This window comes from Nothobranchius furzeri, chromosome 12 (genome assembly GCF_043380555.1).
Source record: "Nothobranchius furzeri strain GRZ-AD chromosome 12, NfurGRZ-RIMD1, whole genome shotgun sequence".
Classification (NCBI taxonomy): Eukaryota; Metazoa; Chordata; class Actinopteri; order Cyprinodontiformes; family Nothobranchiidae; genus Nothobranchius; species Nothobranchius furzeri.
The window spans coordinates 60,676,773-60,699,719 of NC_091752.1; the positions used below are offsets into that span (position 1 = coordinate 60,676,773).

General features: G+C 44.1%; 1 protein-coding gene across 8 annotated transcripts in view; it reads left to right on the forward strand.

Annotated features, from left to right (window-relative positions):
- Positions 1-22,947, forward strand: part of rims1a (regulating synaptic membrane exocytosis 1a) — a 241,813-nt gene that overhangs the window by 88,773 nt on the left and 130,093 nt on the right. For all 8 annotated transcript variants that reach the window (XM_070542783.1, XM_070542782.1, XM_070542781.1 and 5 more), the window contains 3 exons: positions 2,857-3,067; positions 20,818-20,829; positions 22,667-22,929. In XM_070542783.1, the coding sequence (XP_070398884.1) occupies positions 2,857-3,067; positions 20,818-20,829; positions 22,667-22,929 (486 nt within the window). The remainder of the gene's footprint in view (positions 1-2,856; positions 3,068-20,817; positions 20,830-22,666; positions 22,930-22,947) is intronic.

Below are 22,947 nucleotides of genomic sequence, written 5' to 3' on the forward strand. Positions count from 1 at the left end.
TCTGGTCGGCATTCTAGGAATCGAAACTAGGAATCGAAATAAAAAACTTTGAACGATTCCGGGAAAAACAAACAGTTGGAACCAGTTCCAATCGATGCTCGATGCCCAGCCCTGCTGGCCAGCAGTTGTGTGGGGTGGTGGAATGGTTAAAACAAAGTAATTAAACAACAGGTTTGATCCTGGAATAAAGCCCTGGATTTTCACTGCAGGCCTTTGCATTTTGCCCAGAGGAACTAACAAACAAAGCAAATCTCTATTACTTGAATGAGACACACTCAAAGGGTTTTAAACCTTATTAAATAAAAGTTGAATGTCCCTCAGTCGATAACCAGAGCTAGAGCTCCTCCAGAGGCAGACAGAGAGATCCCAGATGTAAAACAGAACACTACCGTAGGTCATTCATCCCTCTGCAGTAAGAGTATAACTCCTCAGTTTAAGCTGTACTGGTATTATCCTGGTACACAGTTACACCAATGCAATATTCATGATGTGTTCAATGCTTGTGCAATACCAGATGTACATAGTATGTCTGTGTCCCTTAAAGTATGCTGCATAGTTCTGGAACCCAAGTTCTTCTTTTTTTTATTTGTGGTTTTTATCAGTCGAAGGTTACAGTACTAGATTATTGCCTAAGTGTATATACACGTACATTTGTTTTTTTTTCTCTCCAATTATTCCCTTGAGTGTTGGTGCTGCTGTAACAAGATAATTTCCCCACTGTCGGATCAGTAAAGTACATTCTATTCTATTCTATTCTATTCTATTCTATGAAAATGTTTGTTATTTTGGACTTTTTAACCAAACTAACTTGACTCGAGGCTATAATAAAGGTCTCATCCTGAATAGGGATGCGCCGAAATGAAAATTCTTTTCAGAAACCGAAAAGGAGGAAACCACGGCCGAAAAACCGAAACACCAAAAGAAATTATCATGTCAGTAATCAGAACCATATCATTTATGGCTACGATGTTCTAAAAAGAACGTGACACACCAAGTTTTAGAAACAGGTTGCATCAAGAAGTACAAAAAGAGAATGATCGCAATTGATGTTACTGCATCTCATTCAAGTCCCTGCTATTCCTTATTTTAATAAATGTGTAATAAAGACTTTTTCGTGATTTAAGTCCAGTGTTGTCTAAGTTAACGCCATCTCTACATCACGCACACACATATGCACGCCTGCACACGCACACACACATATACACATCTCACGCATGCACACACACGTCACACACACATATACACATCTCACACATGCACACACACACATGCACGCACACACATCACACACATGCACACACACACATGCATGCATGCAAACGCACACACATCACACACATGCACGTGCACACACACACTTACACATCTCACACATGCACACACACACGCATGTACACACACACACACACACACACACACTTACACATCTCACACATGCACACACACACACACACACACGCATGTACACACATACACACACACACACATGCACACACACACACATCACACACATGCACACACACACACACATCACACACATGCACGTATCATCTCATCATGTTTTAGTAATTTCCCTGCTCCAGAACAACTGAGTGGGTGGTTGAATCTCCTGTTCAGCATGTCATGAAGCTCTGCGGAAGCCTGCATTATTTCACTGGCAGTGCGGAATGGACAGAAAACTTCACAATGTTAGAGATATCTCATTCATCTGGACCCAAACATATGTGTTTGGTTTGAAATGAGCCTTTGGTGTGAATATTTGTGTGTTTCTTTAAAACACTGAGGGTCTTTCTGCATGAAGGATTGAAGCTAGTCACAGCTTCCAGGGGCACACTAACAAAAGCAAGGCTGGTCCCTCTGACCACCACAGCAGTCAAGGAGGATGAAGCATCTTGCCCAAGAACACGACGATCGGGTTAGGTATAAGGTCTTGTTCCATACAGGCACCGCCCCCGACCTACTTCTCTGCACTGCTCCACAGAAATGTCCCCTCACGGGCCCCTTGCGTTCTGTAGGCAGAGGACTCCTGGATGTCCCGCACTCTGAATACGGATGTCGGGGGTCCACGCTTTTCCGTGGTGGCCCCAAAGCTGTGGAGTGGGCTTCTTTTGATTGTGAAGCAGGAGCCCTCCACACAGTCTTTAAGTCTCGTTGGAAAATGCTTTTTATTGATGGAACTCCCCCTGACTTCCTTGGCTTAATGGTGCTCTTTCATTGGCTGTGAGTCCCCCCCTGAGTTTCCAGGTAATTTCTGGGATTTTGATTTTAGTCTATTTTTATTCTTCTATTATAAATATACTTTCTGTCTATTCTGTTTTGTCCAGCTTCTGTTTATTGTCCCTGTTTTACTGTGCTGGTATACAGCACCTTGAGCCTCCAAGAAGGTGGTGGAAGGCGCTGTGGAAACAAAGATGAGGAGGATGAGGATGATGATGATGATGACATATGCCGTTTTGGGAACTACTTTGTCTCCTCCAGACTTGAACAACATGTCATAATTAATGGAATCATGAATTTCCCTTTCTTCCTGAAAATCTTTTTCTCCATCTCAGTGTGGGTCTTCATGAGAATTGTGTAAGCGTGCGTGTGTGTGTGTGTGTGTGTGTGTGTGTGTGTGTGTGTGTGTGTTTTAACTTGCTGAAATCTGATTTAAACCCTGACGATGATTGTTTAGTGGAAGAATCAGACAGATTAGGAGTTTAACTATTGGAGTGATCTTGTAAAGAACCAGACTAGGTGCTGCTGGTTAGTGAAACTGGGCTCACAGCGAACATGTAACTGGGTTAAAGTGGACTTAGCTGAACTTGTTTATGTCAATGTGATGGTTCCAACCCGTCTTCCAATCTGTCTTCCTAGAGGAATTCAGCAGCAGCTGACCAGCTACAGAGAGACGGTGGTCCGACAGGCCTCTGCTGCAGCGGGCTCGGCGATCCATCGGGACGACGCACCAACCTGTGGAATCTGTCACAAGACCAAGTTTGCAGATGGCTGTGGGCATCTGTGCTCCTACTGCCAGACCAAGTTCTGTGCTCGCTGTGGGGGGCGAGTGTCCCTGCGATCGAACACGGTAACTTCCTCTGTAAGCTCATGATGTCACCACTGTAGTTACACCTAAGTAACAGAAACTCAGGCCTAGTGCAACCGAAATGTTTTACTAGAATCTGATGGAGAACGAAAACGTCTGTTCATTCATCTAAGCGGTGGATAAAAATGCTTCCGGACGGATGTGCTAACCAAACGCTAAAATGTACATAAAAGATTAGTTTTTGTCAAGTTTGGTCATAATAAACTTGTATTAGTTTGTTTTTCAACTTTATGGCTGCAGCTTAGAAAAGTGTCCTGCTCTGCTCAAGCGTTCCCCTCTGTTCAGAATCAAGAGGCTGAAAGGACTGTGTTGTGGCAGGCAAGCCCTTCAGTGACCATCTGCAGTGCTGGGGAGGTTTACATGTAGCTCAAGGTTCAGTTCCCACCATTTCCACTGAACTAGTTCACCTTCAGGTCCAAATAGGAACCAGTTCATGGCTCTTTTTATGTCAGTATGTAGCAGCGAGCTCTTACCCTTACAATCCTGGCATTTTCCAGTTGTTGCCCCGGTGCAGTCGTGTCCAGCTGCAGGTTTATTTACCCCTACACCCTATTCTCAGTAACGGAAAAACTTCAGTTTGAATTCCTGAAAGGAAATCATGAAACAATGTGAGGTTGGAACCAGGCTCAGGTAGAAAACAAGGATGCACCTCAAAGTGCAAAACATTTAAACACCTTTTAATGAAGAAATTCAAGTCGATTTGCTCAAAGGAGAAGAAAAACTACAGAACTTGGGCCATGAAGTGCATCAATCAGCCCAAAGGAACAAGAAAAAACAAAGCAAATGATAAATAAATTATCGGTGCGACTGGTAGTGATTTGGTTTGTGACGTGTTCAAGCCTGAGCGACAGTAGAAGAAAGCGGTTAAGGAGAAGCAATAGTTTACATGACAGTAGGATGTTGCGGTAATGTCTCAGATGCTGACCTCTAATTAAAACTTTGTTTTTAGGAGGACCTGTACATCTTAGGTGTGTTCTTGCTGTGTCTTTGTAAGTCCATGCTTTCGTTCTTTTTTAAACACAGAAACAGTTTTGTTTACCTGTTTGTAGCTACGGTTTCGCCGACAGCTGCCGGCTTCTTCAGGCTGACGCTGATGGTGGCGCGTCACTTCGTAAACACACAAGAGCAGCAAAAGAAGAAGCAGAAAGTACAATAAAAAAGTCAGCCGTAACAGAACATTGCTTAAGAGAAAACCATATAATGGACTGGGACAGCACACGGATCATAACCACTGAACAACAAAAATACAAAAGATGGATCAAGGAAGCAATAGAGATAAGGAGACGTGGATGTGGGACCATGAACAGGGACGACGGAGTTTACACGCTGGACCACGCATAGGACTGCATCGTCGGAGAGGGGAGAGCGGGCAGTAGAGGGCGACAACGTCCTCTGCTGCCCGCGGATAAACGGAGAAGGAAGTGACGCGCCACCATCAGCGTCAGCCTGAAGAAGCCGGCAGCTGTCGGCGAAACCGTAGCTACAAACAGGTAAACAAAACTGTTTCTGTGTTTAAAAAAGAACGAAAGCAAGGACCTGTACATGTCAGGTTAACTCTAACCCTTTAGTCCTACAGATAGTTTGGCCGAGACTTACTTGTTTTGACAGCCACAGCACACCACAGTCAGGACGAGCAACAAACACAATGTAGGAATTCATGTGGGAAATGGCTGTCAAGTTAAAGTTGATTTCTGGATTATTACTTTTATCTCATGGCACCATCTAGTGGCTGACAACCATATCACACCCAAAAGCAACATCTCTTCTTCATGAAGTGCTCCTCTAGCTGACAAAACAGAGCTAAAACAAATAGCTTTACAATTGTTATGCTCATGTTATGTTGTTTTTTCATACATTTCAATTTTAAATATACATTTCTGCATCAACCGAAGTACGTCCTTAAATGCTCGAGCACGCTCTGTGATCGGCGTCTGTACATGAGCTCGATGCTCAGTTCATAATGCATGAAGCTCTATGGGATAGGGGGTTGGCTTAGCCAACATAAAAAGACATATTCCCTACATTATATCACAGAATATGACAAGAAAATCACCTTTATGGTTTCTGAAACATCGTACATAATTTCTGAAATAGGAAAACTCGACAGCAGCTTTAACCCTCCCACTGTCCTATTGGGTGACCCCTCCAGGAAAGGTGATCGTTGAGGGGGGTTGATGGTTTATCCCTTGAGGTCCACGTGGACAAATTACAGATTTTGATACATTTCAATACATTATGAACGTATTAAAAAATAGCCTCATCGCTCATTGTTCTAATAATTAAGCCTGGAAATTGCGGATGGGACGACTGAGCTGATTTCAGATGCACTATCTACATATCACCACCAGGGAACGCCACATCACCATTCTTATGAGTCACACCGACAGACGGTAACAGTTAAATTGTTCTAAAAACTACTTAATATTCACCAATAAATGCTAATTCAGCATAAAATACAAACAAAGCTGATTTCATGAAGTTAAACGCATTAACTCAGTCCTACCTTTATTGGTTTAAGGTCATAATAGTCCATGTTATAGTAAAAATAATCCACTTTTTTACATACAGGAGAGTGTTTATAAGTCTCTGATTACACATTCCAACATTTTCCGGTTCGTCATAATAGAAAAACTCCACGAGGTGTCCTCAGCTGCTCTACAACAGCACAGGACGGTGAACTGTGGAGAATTCTCCGCTTCAGTCTTGACCTGAGCCGAGACTCTGCCCTGCTGGTCTTTACGGGTGCTCTGCCAAGGAATAGGTACCTTTCACATTTGAATCGATTCTGCACCAATTCCCGCTACCTAGGAATTGATACTGGTACATAATGGTACCAATATTTGATAGATTTGAGTGTTTAATAATTAATTAAATCTCTTTTATAATTAATAACCATATTTGATAAATATAATGAGAAATAACATACACACTGTTTGTATTTTATCATCTTAGTATTGTAAAAACTTCAATATGAAAACTTTTAACCACAACTGTTTCTAAATGACACAAAAACTAAACCCAGCTCCATGTACTTTTCCTCTTTCACCTCTGGACAAACTGTGTGATGGTGGGTCCTTGTAGTTTTATGAACTGCAAATTAAACTGAAGCAAACATCTCTGCTGTGAACTAAGTTTACTGTGCATCTTCATTCCTTTGGCCGTTCATTTTTAAACATTTGAGTTTATCTACTCAGAAGTCGGAATTTCCGAGTACCAAGGAGAAAGTGAACTCACCATTAGTTGCTAGCAATGGAAGCTAAATTATAAAGCTAACGTTATCGTAAAGAGTTTATTTACATGATGGAGCAGATTAAGATCAGTGTTTCCCCTTGGAATTTCTCCAGCTGTGGCGGTGGGGCCAGCCGGCCGGGGGGGGGGGGGGGGGTGGGGGGGTGTGTAGATTATGACACGTCTCCAAATAACAACCCATAGAACCACTGATTTGATCTCATTTCAGAGAAAAATAGAACAGGTTAGATTCACCTAATAAATAAAATTACTAACAAACTCAGGAATCAGTTTTTTTGCTTCATTGTTTTGGTGCTGAAAATATCACTAATGCGGGTCAAAGGAGATCCACAGATGAATGCACCTCTTATTTATTATTTGGAGACTACATTTACTGCAGCTGGCAGAGGCAGAGATTGTTTGTATTGATACACGGATTTACAGAATCATTTTAAATGTTAATAGGGGAAGACTGCAGGAGGGAGCGGTAAAATACAGGGGGTCCCCAGCAAAAACAAGAAACTTTCCGAGTCTGATGAAACCCGCTGGTTTTCCATTAGGCAGTCACGGGGCAGCTCCAACGACCCAGTGGCTGTGCTGGGTCAATGTTATCGAGCTCAGTCCGGCTCGGCAGAGGGTGAACGAGCCGAGGCAACGTCGTGCTCTGCTTAAGAAGAGGTGTTATTTTTCTGCTTCAGAAGAAGCGTCCAACGTGTTTTTACGCTTTCTCCGAGACATGTCACGTCGCTAAGTTGTTAGCGCCGCGCGCTAACACGCCAATAGTGCAACGTAGCCTGCTGGAGGTTTTAAGTGTTCAGATGAAAACACCCGACCTCTCAGGCTGCTCACACATCAATCTTAAGTTGTCGCTGTTGCGCTCACGCCGTAATACAGTATTAGATGCGGTTAAAGTCAGACATGAAAAAATAAATATGTTTTACATGAATAAGTGATGCTTAGCCTGGTGGGGGGAGGAAACCTGGCAAGATCATCAACACTCGTTTATCTTAATGCTACTGAAACTTGTAAACCAAAAAGCATTATATCCACTGCTACCTTTCTAATTTTAAACTCTGTAACTTATGCTGTAACTTCACCTTGCCCTGCTTGCCGGCTGTGATCACAAGCGACAACATAGTAGTTCCCACTGCTTCTTCGGGAAACAGCCCAAAAAAAAAAACTTGGGATCTTGTAGACGTGGCGGTGGGATTTCAGCCGTGGCTCGGTCCAAACTCGACCAATGACGAGGCGGCTCCCGCTGTTCACTTCATAGAGCCGGCTTTTAGAGCGATCGACACACCACTAACGTGTTCGCTAGCAAGATGGTTAAGGTTAGGATAGGATAGGGATGAGGGGAAGGTTATATAAGAGGACAAGGTTGAATAAGAGGACAAGGTTAAGGTGAGGTACAATGAGCTTGTTTGGTGCCCTGGCTGCGGACATCCCATCGCGTCAGTGTAATGGGCTCGACACATGGGAGGCGACATCGCCTCTCCTCCATTCATTTTCAATGAGACATGCGCGACAAAGCGATAATCGCGGGTCTCCCTCCTACCAAGCGAAACGCGAAAAACGTGCGTGTGAAATTTTGTGCTCGTGCACATGTCGTGCACAGGTGACCCAGCGACGCGATCCCAGAAAGTTGAAATATTTTCAACTTTTCATCGCTGTCGCTCGGACGAGGACCAATCAACGGAGGTTTCATTCACTGACCAATGAGCAGAAAGGATGCTCCGTACATCTCTGAGCAAACATGGAGGAGAAGTTGATTACTATGTTTTATATAGTAAAATCAGAAGTAAGATTTCACATAACTCTAGCAGCACCTTGTTAAACATCATATCTACCACTTTATTAACTCTGAACCGCTTAAATAACATTAATTCCCTCCACCCTGACACAGCCAAACAAAACAACGGAAGTTTCGATTTCGCCATGGAACAGAACGCGTAGACGGCTTTGCCGCTGGCCGCTGCCGCGGATCGCCTCCCGTGTGTCAGGTAATAAAAGCGACAGCGACAGATTTCGCTGATCGTGGTCATTTGTCGCCTCCCGTGTGTCAAGCCCATAACGCTGCATTGGGATGCAACGGTAGCAGACATCCCATCACGTCAGTTTTACGCTGCATTGGGATCTGCAGTCAAATAAGGGAAAAACCCCTTTTCGCACATAAATAACGAAAAAGGGCACTTTTGGCGTCAGGGGTCTGACGTGGAGGGTGGCTGACCAAACGTTTGTTTTTGAAGCGCTGGGAGTGAGAATGTGTTGGAAAAATATATGATGATGGTAAAACTAAGAAAGACTAAACTCTACAAGCGGATGAAAAATCCCCACCATCCTGTTTATCCTGCATCCTGCGGCGCTATGGATCAGAACCGCTGCAGGTACGAGTCCCATTACTTCTACAAGTCTGCTCACAGGAGCAGGAAGTATGGTAAGCAGTTGTAGTATATAATTGACAAACGCTTCTAACTTTGAACATAATTTAAACTGGATTATTGCCAACCCGTACATTATAGACATGCCACCATTACATTGTTAGCAGAAATTAAATGTTATTACCATTTCCAACACAATTGCATGTTAATGAAATGCATTATATTTTACTGGATATATTTATGTGTTATTTTGACTAAGATGAGTGTTATTAATACAAGCCTAAAATGTTGCTGAAATGTAGGTTAAATATTTAAAAATATTTTTAACTATAAATATCAGATGGGAAAAAGGGAACTAAACACCAATTTAATGCATATTATTGAGCCTTTCATAACAAGAGTCTGTTATTTCAGCCTGATTATTTTGTTGTTTTATTTTATATTTTTTAGCAGCAAACCAGTTTTGTTTCACTTGAAACGTTGTCAAATGAAATATTCAATTAATCAACAGTAGCTTAGATTAGAACGCTTAACAAAAAAATATTTTGCCTTTAGAACAGTGAGGCAGTTGAATGCACAGAATATGCATGTGCTGGCGCACGGTCAGGATGGTACCACCTCTGCCTCAGTATGAGCCAGAAAAAACCCTGCTATCTCTCAGAGAGACTTGTCACTTAGAAAATGTTCCTGATGATGAAACTTTGGCTGAATAGCGCTTGTTCCTGTCTCCAATGTGGCGACGCATCCATGAGCCTGTCTGGCAAAAGTCCAGAATCTCATATGCTCTTAAGCTCAGAAAGCTCCTGTAGATACATCTGCTTACGCACAAGCAGGTGACCTGTCAGCCCGGTTTCACATGAAGCAGTGTTGAACCTGTTCAGGTTTACGCAGAGCAGGATGGAGTGCGTTCGGGCCACAGAAGAAATGTTCCTACTAAGTGAAATTATTTATTTATAATGTTCTGGACACAATGGTCAGGTTGTTTAGACCAGAGCTTGAAGTGCAAACACACACACACACACACACACACACACACACACACACACACACACACACACACACAGAAAATTCAAGAAATTGCATGCTGGTGTGTGTCACAGTTAGGACAATCTTTTCATTTAGAATTGGCGTACAGATAAAACATGAATGCAGTAAAATAAAATACATTTTAGTTAAATTTACATTCATAATTTTACGAGCACCGAGAGCCGCATCAGATGGATGAAAGAGCTGCATGCAGCTCCAGAGCTGCTATAGACTCTGGTTGTGGCCCTGTAAACCCCTAGCAACAACCCCGTAAACCAGGGTTTAGAGGTCCGCATTTTTTTTCTGCAAAAAAAGGATCCACTAAGTATTGAGTTCATTTCTTTTTTGTGGTGCTCAAATTTATGCACCTGCCTAATTTTGTTTAAACAACTATTGCATACTTTCTGTAAATTCTATAAACTTTGTTTCACTTCTCAAACGTCACTGTGTGTGCCTCCATTTGACGTATTTAACAGAAATGTGTGCCTTAACAACCAACAGCTTATACAGGAAAATCATGAAGATGAACTGTACACGAGTTCAGGACTCTGGTGTATTCTTTAAATGATGAGTTGTAACTCTGACGTGTGCCACCTGATACCTCTGCACAGTGTACCTAAGGTGTGTGGAAAATATACTTTATTCATGATTTATTCATGCTTCCATTCATGTTTGTGTGTGAGAGTGGGGGTGAGTGACCCAGGCGAAGGCTAGTAAAGGTTAATTGGGCATTAGACTGAGCTTCGGCTCAGAGGGGGTGGTCCACTACTGTGCCTCTGTCTCCCAGGGGTCCGGAGATGCCCTATACCCTCACAGCAAGCCATGTGTGTGTGCGAAACACACACAGCAGCTCGTTAACGTATTATGTGCTGTCGTGCGCCGCAGGGAGGTGTCTTGAACGCGGAACATTTCACCTCCGTGCGTCTCCTTTTCAATCAATCAATCAAAGCTTTATTTATAAAGCGCCTTCCGCAACCCTGTCAGGAAGCCCAAAGCGCTGAACATGGTACCGTTGTAAGTAAATATATTGAATAAATCAACAATAAAAGAAATTCAAATGACAAAATACAAATTACAAAATACAAAATGGAAATTACAAGATAGATGAAACATTCCGGTAAAATACAAATGTGTGAAACACAATTGGATTGAGTGGATGGATTGAGAGTACCAATGAAAACTGTGGAATGGATTCAACATAATAGAGGGCCATAATCAAGCATGTTCTGGAAACGCCAAGCAGACGAGGTGTGTTTTTAGGTGATTCTTAAAGACTGGCAGAGAAGGGGACAGCCTAACTGAGGGTGGCAACTGGTTCCAGAGTAACGGTGCTAGGACTGAGAAAGCCCGGTCCCCACGGGTACGACACCTAGACCGAGGGACAGCGAGCAGGCCTTGGTCAGAGGAGCGCAGAGCGCGTGATGGGGAATGTCTGTTCAGGAGTGTGGCCAGATAGGGGGGAGCACCACCCTGGAAGAAATGATAAACAAAGACGAGTATTTTGAATTGTGAGCGATAGGAAATCGGAAGCCAGTGCAGGGAGGCCAGAACTGGACTGATGTGGTCCCGTTTCCTGGTCCCAGTCAGGAACCTGGCAGCGCTGTTGTGCACAACCTGTAGGCGATGCAGTGTTGACTGACACAACCCTGCATAGAGAGAGTTGCAGTAATCAAGCCGAGAAATAACAAAGGCATGCAGTACCCGCTCCAGGTGGGCTCTCGACAGCATATGCTTGATTTTAGCAAGGCGTCTCAGGTGAAAGAAACTGGACCGGATCACAGAATTGATGTGTGCATCAAATTTAAGTCCTACATCAAGTTTCACCCCCAAACTGGTAACAACTGGTTTTGAGTATGGAGAAAGAGGGCCAAGATCAGCATAACGATCCACATTCCTGCTGTTGGGGTGAAAAATAATGAGCTCTGTCTTTCCCTCATTCAGATGTAGATAGTTGGACATTAGCCAAGACTTCACCTCATTAACACAGGACACAAAGGACTGAATAGAGTGACCTTTCTCCTGACACAATGGAGAGTAAATCTGGCAATCGTCAGCATACAGATGGAATGATAGGCCATGTTTACGAAAGATTGACCCCAGAGGTAGCAGATAAATGGCAAACAAAAGTGGACCAAGGATCGACCCCTGCGGGACCCCCCACCGGAGCCCCGGAGAAGAAAAAACATCACCCAGTTTAACACAGAATGTCCTGTTTTGGAGATATGATCTAAACCAGTCCAGAGCTGACCCTTTGATCCCAACCCATCGTTCTAAGCGATCGAGTAGAATCGCGTGGTCAACTGTGTCGAAGGCTGCTGTCAGGTCTAACAACAGAAGCACCACAGATGTACCCTGATCTAGTGATAGATAGATATCATTTAAGACCCTCAGTAGAGCAGACTCTGTGCTATGGCCAGACCTGAACCCTGATTGGAAAACCTCAAACAGATCAGAGTCAGCTAAATGTGAGACCAGCTGCTGATAAATGATTTACTCAAGCAGTTTAGATGTAAAGGGCAGGGTAGAGATAGGCCTGTAATTTTCTATCACAGAGACATCAGCACCAGGTTTCTTCAGGGTCGGCCGAATAACTGCTGCTTTCAAAGCAGCTGGGACCACACCTGTGCTGAGGCTCCCATTGATAATCTGACCAAGTGATGGGCCAAGGCACGGAAAGGCAGCCTTCCAGAGACGAGGCGGTAGAACATCAAGTGGAGAGCCAGATGGCTTCTGCCTTGCAACTAGCTTACTCAGCTCAGAGTATGAAACTGTATGGAGGGAGCTCAGGGTGGGTGGTAATGGATGAACTGGAACAGGGTCAACAGAGTTACCAGAAATGACTGCTCTAATGCCCGACACTTTATCAACAAAGAATTTGTGAAAAGCTTCAGAGTTTCCAGCAGCTGTAGGAGACATGGTGCTAGGCTCCTGATACACCAGAACTGAGTTTAGCGTTTTGAAGAGAATCTTAGGATTATTGGAGTTTGTCTCAATGATGTCTGCAAAATAGGCCATTCTGGCGGCCCTCACTGCATCCTGATAAGCAACCAGAGATGCTCTGAACAACTCACGGGAGACCTGTAGGCCATCCTTTTTCCACTTTCTCTCAGAGGATCTACATGCCCGCCTACAAGCCCGTGTGACATCAGAGAGCCAAGGCTCCCTCCTAGGCCGAGATTTGCAAAGCTTGAGAGGGGCAACCATGTCCAGGACCTGATTACAAAGTACATCAAAGTGTTGTGAATAGTGATCAATGTTAGATGGATCTGGGTTAAAGGTCTCTAACCTTACAGACATACAGTTCACAAACTTTGAAATAGTTTCTGCATCCAGGGCTCTGAACCTAGTAGCTGGAGCTTCACACACAGGGACAGGACATGGCAACGTAACATCACAGAGTATTGGAGAGTGGTCAGAGAACACAGGAGGCAAAGTCACAAGGTTCATGATGGGTAGACCATAAGAGATAACCAGGTCCAGGGTGTGACCCCTGGCATGAGTTGGGGACGATACCCATTGAGTTAGATTGAATGACTCTAGCAAATTAAAAAAACCTTTAGCAAGCACATTATCAGGACAGCAGATATGGATGTTAAAATCACCAAAAAATAAGACATAATCATATTTTAGGATGCAGTCTGCCACAAGATCACAGAAATCATTAAGGAAGTTAGAGTCAGTCTTTGGAGGCCGATAAATCAGCACAACGAGCAGGCGGGGGGAGATGCACAGCTCAAATAAGCACAGTTCAAAGGAAGAAAATGACATGGTGGGTGTAAGCTGTTTACAAGGAAAGCTGGATTTAAAAACAACAACCAGCCCTCCACCTCTGCCCCGTGACCTGGGGATATTAAAACACGAGCAGCCAGGTGGTATGAGCTCGAGTAGGGAACTTGTGTCGCCAAACGGGATCCAGGACTCACAGATGCAGAGAAAACCCAGGTCATGCTGAATAAAAAAGTCACGAAGAATAAAAGTTTTGTTCAGCACAGACCTGGCATTGACCAAACCAAACCGGGTCTGCAGCGGGGCTGCAGCACAGAGATCGCGCACGGACCCAGTCCCCTCTAACTCTGTGCCCGTAACCGAGCACAGATTCTCCCAGCAAACCCCAGTCTGGCGTGATCTTCGAGCCGATCGGCCGTGGCGCGGTGCCGATACACCATCAGAGCCGGCCGAGTTCCCTGGGCAGGGCGCGGAGTAATCCAGGAGACATCTCGGAACCATCGGGTCAGAAGCTGGGCCGGATCGGGCCAGCCGCTTGTTCAGGGATCCAGGCCGACGTCTCACACGCCGGCTACCTCTCTTTCCTCGTCTTCTCCGATGCTTCCTTCTCGAGCTGGGGCGGACAGAGGGCCGACACATCACGGCTTGGGTGGAGAGAGCACGCGGGCAGTTCAACCAGCAGCATCGTCCATTAGGTTCATAGCTTGCACAGCCCGGTTCCCAGCGCGTGCTGCCGGCTACATCAACGGAAGGACGAAGCCTCAGCAGCGCAGCTCGATCATACGCCAGCAGAGGATCCACACCATTCAAAAAAGGGATCAGCGACAAGAAAAGTGCATAAAAGCCAATTAAACGCCAATAAAAACCGATAAAATGCAAGGCATCAGTGCGTAAAGAGGACGAGCAGCTCGCAGCGTGACCGTGCGCAAGCGCCATCTTACTCTTCCTCTCTTACTTTTGGGGGGTTAGTAGCAGTGTTGCTGCTATTTCAGACGTGGCGCAGCGCTACGCCTGGGCCTATGTAGAGATAGCACTGTGCAATATAGAAAGAAAGAAAACAATCTTTTGTTTAGCGCCTTTAAAGATAAAAGTCTTAGGGTTCTACAACCCCCCAAGGCACTTCACAACTCAATCAGTCATTCACCCATTCACACACTGGTGGTGATGAGCTACGATGTAGCCACAGTTGCCCTGGGGCGCGCTGACAGAGGCGAGGCTACTGAACACAGGTGCCACCGGTCCCTCCGACCACCACTAGCAGGCAAGGTGGGTCAAATCTCTTGCACAAGGGTAGAAGAAGAAGAAGAAGAAAATATCATTTATATAGCGCCTCTCAAGATAAAAATCACGAGGCGTTTCACAAAAACAAAAACGAAAAAATGTAAAAACATAATAAAGCATTTAGAAAATGTTTAAAAATATATTTAAAATGAGCAAAAATAGACAATTGGGATTTAAAAGAAAAATTGTTAAGAAAGAGAGAGAGTGAATAGGAAAGAGGGAAATCAGTGGATCCTGAGGAAGGTGGAATAGGTGGAGAGAGCAGAATAAAGAGAGAGTGGTGAAGAAGGTCACAAAAAAGCCAGCTTGAACAAGTGAGTCTTCAGCTGCTTTTTAAAGGAGACCAATGAGTCCACTGATCTCAGGCTCAGGGGGAGAGAGTTCCAGAGTCTGGGGCCACAGCAGCAAATGATCTGTCACCTTTGGTCTTTAGCCTGGTGCTGCACAACCAGTAGGCTTTGGTCACTGGTCCTCAGGGACCTGCTGGGGGTGTAGGGACTAAGAAGATCACCAATGTAAGATGGTGCTTGTCCATGTAAGGCCCTATAGACCAGAACCAGGATCTTGAAATGAACCCTGAAGTTGACTGGCAGCCAATGAAGCTGGAGGAGAAGTGGGGTGATGTGGGTGTGATTGGAGGACTTGGTCAGAAGCCGAGCACAGGCATTCTGAACCACCTGTAGATGTTCAGGGAGGTTCTGCTCAGACACGTTAAAAGAGAGTTACAGTAGTCTAAGCGTGAGGAGATGAAGGTGTGGATAACTGTCTCAAGTTCAGAGCGGGACAGAATGGGACTCATCTTAGCAATGTTCCTGAGATGGAAGAAGTAAGAGCGAACAAGAAAACTGACATGAGAATCCAGGGAGCTGAGTCAAAGGTCACATCAAGATTCCTGACAGAAGGTTTGGTGTGGGAAGCAAGCTGACCAAGAGAGTCTCTGACTTTGGGAACCAGCTTGTCTGGGGCACAGATGAGGATCTCAGTCTTATCTTCATTCAGCTGACGAAAGCTCCCAGCCATCCAGGTTTTGATAGAGTCTAAGCAGGTGTGTAACAGCTGCAGCTTAGACATCTCATGGGGCTTAAAGGAGATGTACAGTTGGATGTCATCTGCATAAAGATGGTAGGAGATTCCTTTGAAGGAGCTCAGGATGGCTGAAGAGGAAGCAGATAGAGGCAGAAGAGCAGAGTCCCCAGCACAGAACCTTGTGGGACACCATGGGTAAGAGAGGTGGTGGAGGACCTAAACTTGGAGACAGCCACAGAAAAGGAGCGCTCAGAAAGATAAGAGGAGAACCACTCCAGAGCAGTTCCTGATAGGCCTACCCAGTCTCTCAGCCTCTCCAGTAGCAGGTGATGGTCAACAGTGTCAAAGGCTGCAGTCAGGTCCAGCAGGACCAGAACAGAACAGTCCCCTGCATCACTGTGAGTCAGAAGGTTATTAGAGACCCTAAGAAGAGCTGTTTCAGTAGAATGAGCTCTACGAAAACCTGACTGGAAGCTATCATAGATGTTATGTTCATCAAGAGCAGCTGTGAGTTGTTTAGCCACAACCTTTTCCAAGATCTTGGAGATGAACGGAAGTTTAGAGATGGGTCTGAAGCTGCTATGGAGAGAGGCGTTGAGACTCAGTTTTTTTTAGAAGCGGGTGGATTACAGCATTCTTAAAGTAAGCAGGGACCTGACCAGAAACCAGAGAAGCTTTAATTATAGAGAGTACGCTGGGGCCGACGGACTGAAAAGCACTTTTAAACAAAGATGAGGGTAAGATGCCGAGGGGGCATTTAGAGGTCTTCATAGAGTTAACTAGTTTGGTTAACTCAGGCAAAGAAACAGGAGCAAAGCCATCTAGGATGATGGGCCTGGTTGGAGTCGGGAGAGGCAGCGATAAGGCTGAAGGAGATATGCTAGATCTGACCTCATTGACTTTGTCCACAAAGAAAGACAGAAAGTTCTCACAGTCTGCAACAGAGTGGATGGATGCTGTAGGAGTGGCAGGAGAGACAATGCTGCTGATGGTGTTAAACAGCACCTTGGGGTTCCCTTTGATCTGGGACACCAAGTTGGAGAATTAGGAAAACCTAGCGTCTCTGACTGCAGAGTTAAAGGATGTCTGAAGATCCTGTAGGTGCAGCAGATGGACGTGGAGATGGCTTTTCTTCCACAAGCGCTCAAATTTTCTGCATTGGCGCTTCAGGCTGCGAAGGCTGTCATTAAACCAGGGAGTAGGGTTCACTGCAGGAACTGATCTGGTTCTGACAGGACAGATGTTGTCCAGAATGGAGAGGCAGTGCTCGTTGAACTGAGAAATTAAGGGATGTGGGTCGTTATCAGAAGAACAGGGTGGATCAAAAGCAGCAGAAAAATTGCTAGCTGTGCTATCATTAAGAAAACTAGAACTAACCATACGGCGAGCAGGAGGTGGGGACGCAGAAACTGATAAGTTAAAGAAAATGCAATGGTGATCTGAAAAATAAACGTCCTCAGGACAAACACTGTCAGCATTTAGACTCAGGGTAAAAACAAGGTGTAGAGTGTGCCCCTGGTGTGTGTGGCGCCAGAAACATGCTAGGTAAAGCTGAAGAAGTCCATAAGGCTGGAGAAATTCATGGCAAAGTGATAGGAGGGATCATCAACGTGGATGTTAAAGTCACCAACAATCACCAGTCTGGACAGCTTCACAGTGGAGGATAGAAAGTCACTAAACTCCTGAAGGAAAGAACTGATTCGACCAGGTGGACGATAAACCACAGCACAGTAGAACGGGTCCTTACGCCCGACTTTAATCAGCTGCAGTTCAAAGGAAGCAAAGCGACCAGAGGTTGTAGAGCTACATGGAAGATGGTCTCTGAAAACTACAGCTAGGCCTCCACCACGACCAGAACCCCGGGGCTGGCTAAGAAAAGAATAACCACTCGGGCAAAGTTCAATCAGACCAGAATAATCAGATGTTTGCTGCCAAACTTCAGTCAGAAACAGAAAATCCAGGTTTTTAGAGAGAATTAGATCATTGAGCAGGAAGGACTTATTGTTAACAGAGCGAGAATTTAATAGAGCCATGCTGAGTGAGGTGGAGGAATCAGAAACTACAGAAACAGCTGGAGTTAGTGGACGTAAATTAGCAGGGTTATATCCATGGTGTTTATAAAAACCACTTATGGAGGGAACAGGAGGAGAAGCCACTGAGGAATGAGGATAAACCGACCTTAAAAAACTTGGACGGATGAACCGCGTCTCAACGCGGCCTGGTGGGAATGCGGAAGTGGCGCTCAAGCCGCCAAACAAAGGACAAGAAGCTAGAAGATCGCACCGATGTTTACCAGATAAACCACGCTTTAGAGAAGTCTTATTCTCACCTGGATTCCTGCTCGTTTACCTCTTTTCCTCCTACGTTTTCCCGGGACCGGACAAACATAGCTGGAGGTGCGCAGCTCGGGACCGTAGTTTGGCTCTGGGCCAGTGCGCCACTCAGGTAAACAAACAGGATGGTAAACCCTCGGTGCATCTTGGGCGATCGTGAACGAACGGACGGAGAAAAGAGTCTGGCGATCATAGGAGATGGTAGCAGGGACACAACTGAAGAGGATCGCAGACAGGAGCAAGGTGGAGAAGAGGAGGTTAGTGGAGAAAAGTTTGAAAAAGTGGCCGGTAACTGCGGCTAAGCCAAGCACAGGCGCCATCTTGTTGCCGACCGGAAGCTACAACAGCTCCCCAGAAGAAGCTACAATGATGTTCTGCTGAGCTGTGGTGGCCTCATGGAGGGGGCCATCGGCTTGAACACTGCTGCTAACCACTTAAACATTCTCCCTCTCCTGATAATAACATTTAACTTTCTTTGACAATGAATGTGCTACTACCAGTTTACCTGTTTAATTATAGATTCACTAGGATAAATACAGTAAAGTTTATCTCTCACCAAATAGAATACTTACTAAGAAATCACAATGTAACCATAGAAACACTACTTGGAATATATGTTGTGTGCGTGTGTGAGTGTGTGTGTGTGTGTGTGTGCCTGCATGCGTGCATGAGTGCGTGCGTGCGTGTGTGTGTCTGCTCTGTCTTCTCCATCCCCAGTGAGTCATGGTGGATGGCTGCTTATACTGAGCCAGGATCCTCTGGAGGTTTCTTCCTGTTAAAAAGGAGTTTTCCTCTCCACAGTCACTAAATGCTTGCTTAGTATGAGGATTGCTGTACTTATATATGTAACTTATCATTTACAATGAAAATAGCTAAAGTCATTCCACTTCACAATAGTGGAGATAAGCATATCTTCTCCAACTACCCTTATATCCCTTCTGTCACAATTCTCAAAAATATTAGAAAAAAGCATTTCTGAACAAAGAGAATATCTTAAATGACAGTCAGTATGGGTTTAGACCAAATCGCTCAACTTCAATGGCACTAATGGAATTAACAGAAGAAATATCGGAAGCCACAGACAAAAAAAAAAAACATTTGATAAGTATCTTCGTTGACCTAAGTAAAGCATTCGATACAGTAGATCATGACATTCTTCTAAAAACACTTAGTAAATATGGCTTAACAGGAACAGCCCTAAAATGGATAATGAGTTCTTTACATGACAGGAAACAGTATGTTCAAATAAATAACATCAAATCCAATCTGGATAATATTACTACTATATAAAATATTACACTTTTCAGAGATCGCCTCTGCTGCAGCTGCCCGGTGGCACCGGAAACTTTACAAATGTTGCGGTAAGCTATATTTTTAACATTTTCGTAACACCTGTGCAGCGCTGAAAGCACCAGACACAATAATTCTTTGCCCTAACAGTAGTTTATGAAAGTAGTCAGACAAATGAGAGGCACCTGGCTGCCGCTGGGAAAATGCTCCGTGTCCTCACTACTCTGATTTTAGTTGATTTGGGTCTTGTTTCATATTACACCATGACATTTGAATAATTAAAATGCCTTTTTTTAATTTGAAAGCTTTAGTTTACAGTAATAACCATGTCTAATGTTTGATTCTCTGTCTCATAATTTTAATTAAAGTTTTGATTTGAGGGCACATTTTTCTAAACGATTAAAATGCAATTAATTCAGATTAATTAATTACAAAGCCTCTAATTAATTAGATTAAAATTTTTAATCGAGTCCCAGCCCTAATTTATATAAAAACACACATTATATGTTCTACTTTGTTTCTGTTTAGCTATTATTTTTTGAGTGATTTATTTTGCATTATTTGTTTTCTCCTTTCAATAAAGTAATAAGAAAAATTTTTTGTGTACATAATTGTTTTCTCTCCATTTTTTTGCCAAAGCTAAAACATAAAACAGTAATCCAGGTGAGACAGTTTTTTTTAACTATAATAACTTTGTTGTCATTTGTATTTATTTTGGTTAAGGGGAACAGTTAACATACGTTTTGTTTCTTTGTGTTCCTTTTTCATTTTTTGTTTTCGCAAACCTGTTTTGTGTTTTGCTTTTAATTGTGAATAAATGAAAATAAACTCGGGGGGGGGGGGGGGGGTTGGGGAATAAAGACTCTGACACTAGTCAGTGACTCGACACAACCTGCTGGGTTCCTTATATAGGAAACTTTTTACTGATTGGCTTAATGAACTGACCTGTATTGGAATGTTTACTATGTGACATGCCTTGAGACGACTCTTGTGATTTGGCTCTTTATAAATAAACTTGAAATTGAATCATACAATTGGAACAGTTTGTGTTTCTGATTCTTTCCTAAGTCTGTAACACTGATTCTGTCAGAAAACGGCTTGGGCACTCAGGTGTTACTAGAACAAACCATCCAGCCTCAGCACTTCCGCGTTTGGGTCTGCAAATTTAGCTGAAGATGAATTGTAAGTTAGAATGAACACATGATGTCTGGCATCTGTGAGAGAACTAGAAGACAGTCAGTTTGGCGTGGAGTTGTATTGTCCTGCATCTGTTACGTATCTTAACCGTCCACAGTTCCTCTTCATCCCACAGTCAAGCCCACTGGACTGATATTACAGAACAAAATGGTTTAGGCTTGAAAAGTTGACATGAACACACCAGAGTGATTTTTATCTATATTTTCTCTTGTCTTTCTTTTCATTCCACCTGGCTGATGGGCCACAGGAGGACAAAGTGGTGAGTACCATCCATTTCCTGCCTCCCTGCTTCCAGCTCTGGTCTTCCTTATCACTGGCGTAGAAATGCACTTTAATGTTCTGCTTTTCTAGTTATTGTTCTCACTGTAAATAACATGAGGGAGTAGTTTAGCAGTTTACATGATTATTTACATATTTTACTCAGAAATTAACTTTAAGATGGCTAGAAGCCACTTTATTTCATACGTCCCTTTTCCAGCTCCAACACTGACCAACTGAAGACTCTTCTGATTGAGCTCTGTTGGTTTCTGGTGCTTTTACAAACGCTGAAGCTCGGCTCTACTCACACTCAGGCTTTTATGGTGTGAAAGTAGCCTTCTTTGCATTTTAATCTTGTGTTTGGATAATTTCCTGAAGTGAATGCAGAAACTAATTTTAGCTCAGAATCAGAGAATATTTTCTCTGCTAAAGCCCAGACCCCATAAGTCTGAGTCAAACTGGAATGCACACACACACACACACACACACACACACACACACACACACACACACACACACACACACACACACACACACACACACACACACACACACACACACACACACACATGCACGCACAACTTGCTGTGGACCGTATTTGTCCTGAGTGTTCAGGCAAAGTGAAGCGAATAACAAGAAATAACTTATTATTTATTTGGGCATTCATACAAACTCCAAAGCTCCTCATGGCTGTGTCAAAACTTTGAAACATAATAGAAAAACTCCCCAAAAACCTTATAAATAATTTGGTCACATTCCGCCCTCTAAACTGATGTGTTGAAGATGCAGATGATCTGATAGAATGTCACAAATGGGCTCGTTTAACAATTGGCTGGCCTCTGACATAAACCGTTTGGACTCATGAGATGAATGAATTGTGCCACAAAGGTAATATTTCTGTGTTCATTGATCCAAGTCAGCAAGGAGATATGGCTTTGTGTTGCCTTGTGTTAGAATGGCTTGTGTTAGCAGAACGCATAAGCGATGTGTCATCTGTCGTTAACGCCAGGCCGCCTCATGATTACTATCGATCCCCAGACTCAGACGGCTTCCGACACCACGTCCGTCTTTCATTGACTGGTCTAAAGCGGGCCATCTCTCTCCAGGTGGTTCTTCTACACGTTCTTATGACAGCAAGCACACACTCACGCATGCATGCACACACACATGCAGGCACACACATGCACAGACACATGAACGCGTGCACACACACACCTACACACACATGCATTTGTGCACTTGCACGTACAGACACACATACACACACACACACACACATGCACGCACACATACACATGCACGCATGCTTACACACAGACACACACAGACACACACACACACACACACACACAAACACACATGTGCACACACACACACACACACACACACACACACACACACACACACACACACACACATGCAAACACACTGTCTTCTGCTTTTTATTTACACTTGGACTTTGATGTGCTTTGTACAGCCAGTGTGTAGTAGGTGTGTGTGATTACACAAATCCAGGACTGAAGACATTATTTTGAGAGCAGTGTGTTTTGGTTTCCCAGCTGGCTCTGAAATCCTTCTGTTGGAGTTAATGGCAGCTCTCACAGTGAGTGGAGCTGCTCCAGGATTTCTATCTAAATGCTTTCAGAGGATCTGGATGATTTGTTGGCAGCACAGCAGCTCTTTAGAAAAAGTGCAGAGTTCCATTTCCTGTTTGCCAGCCACCGCGACTGAAGCTTCTGATGGTTTTATCAGTGTAGTTCCAGCAGTAACTTCTCATCAACATGGATCAGTCGGTGTTTCTGTGGTTGTAATAGCTGTCCTTGTGTCCTATCTCCTAGGTGATCTGGGTGTGTAATAACTGTCGAAAGCAACAGGAGATCCTGACCAAACCAGGTGACTGGTTCACCGGCCCCCATGGAAAAAACTCTGGTCTTGGTTCTGCTGTCAGCGAGCCATCTGTATGCCAAGTGTCTGAGAACAAGAAGCTGAGATCTCGCTCCCAAGCTCCCACTGGTTACACCGGTACAATCAAAGAACCTGTTCGACTAGCGACCACAGCTGGAACAGATGCTCGGTCCCTCAGTGAGCCACCAAAAGACCCGTAAGAACATACAACTTC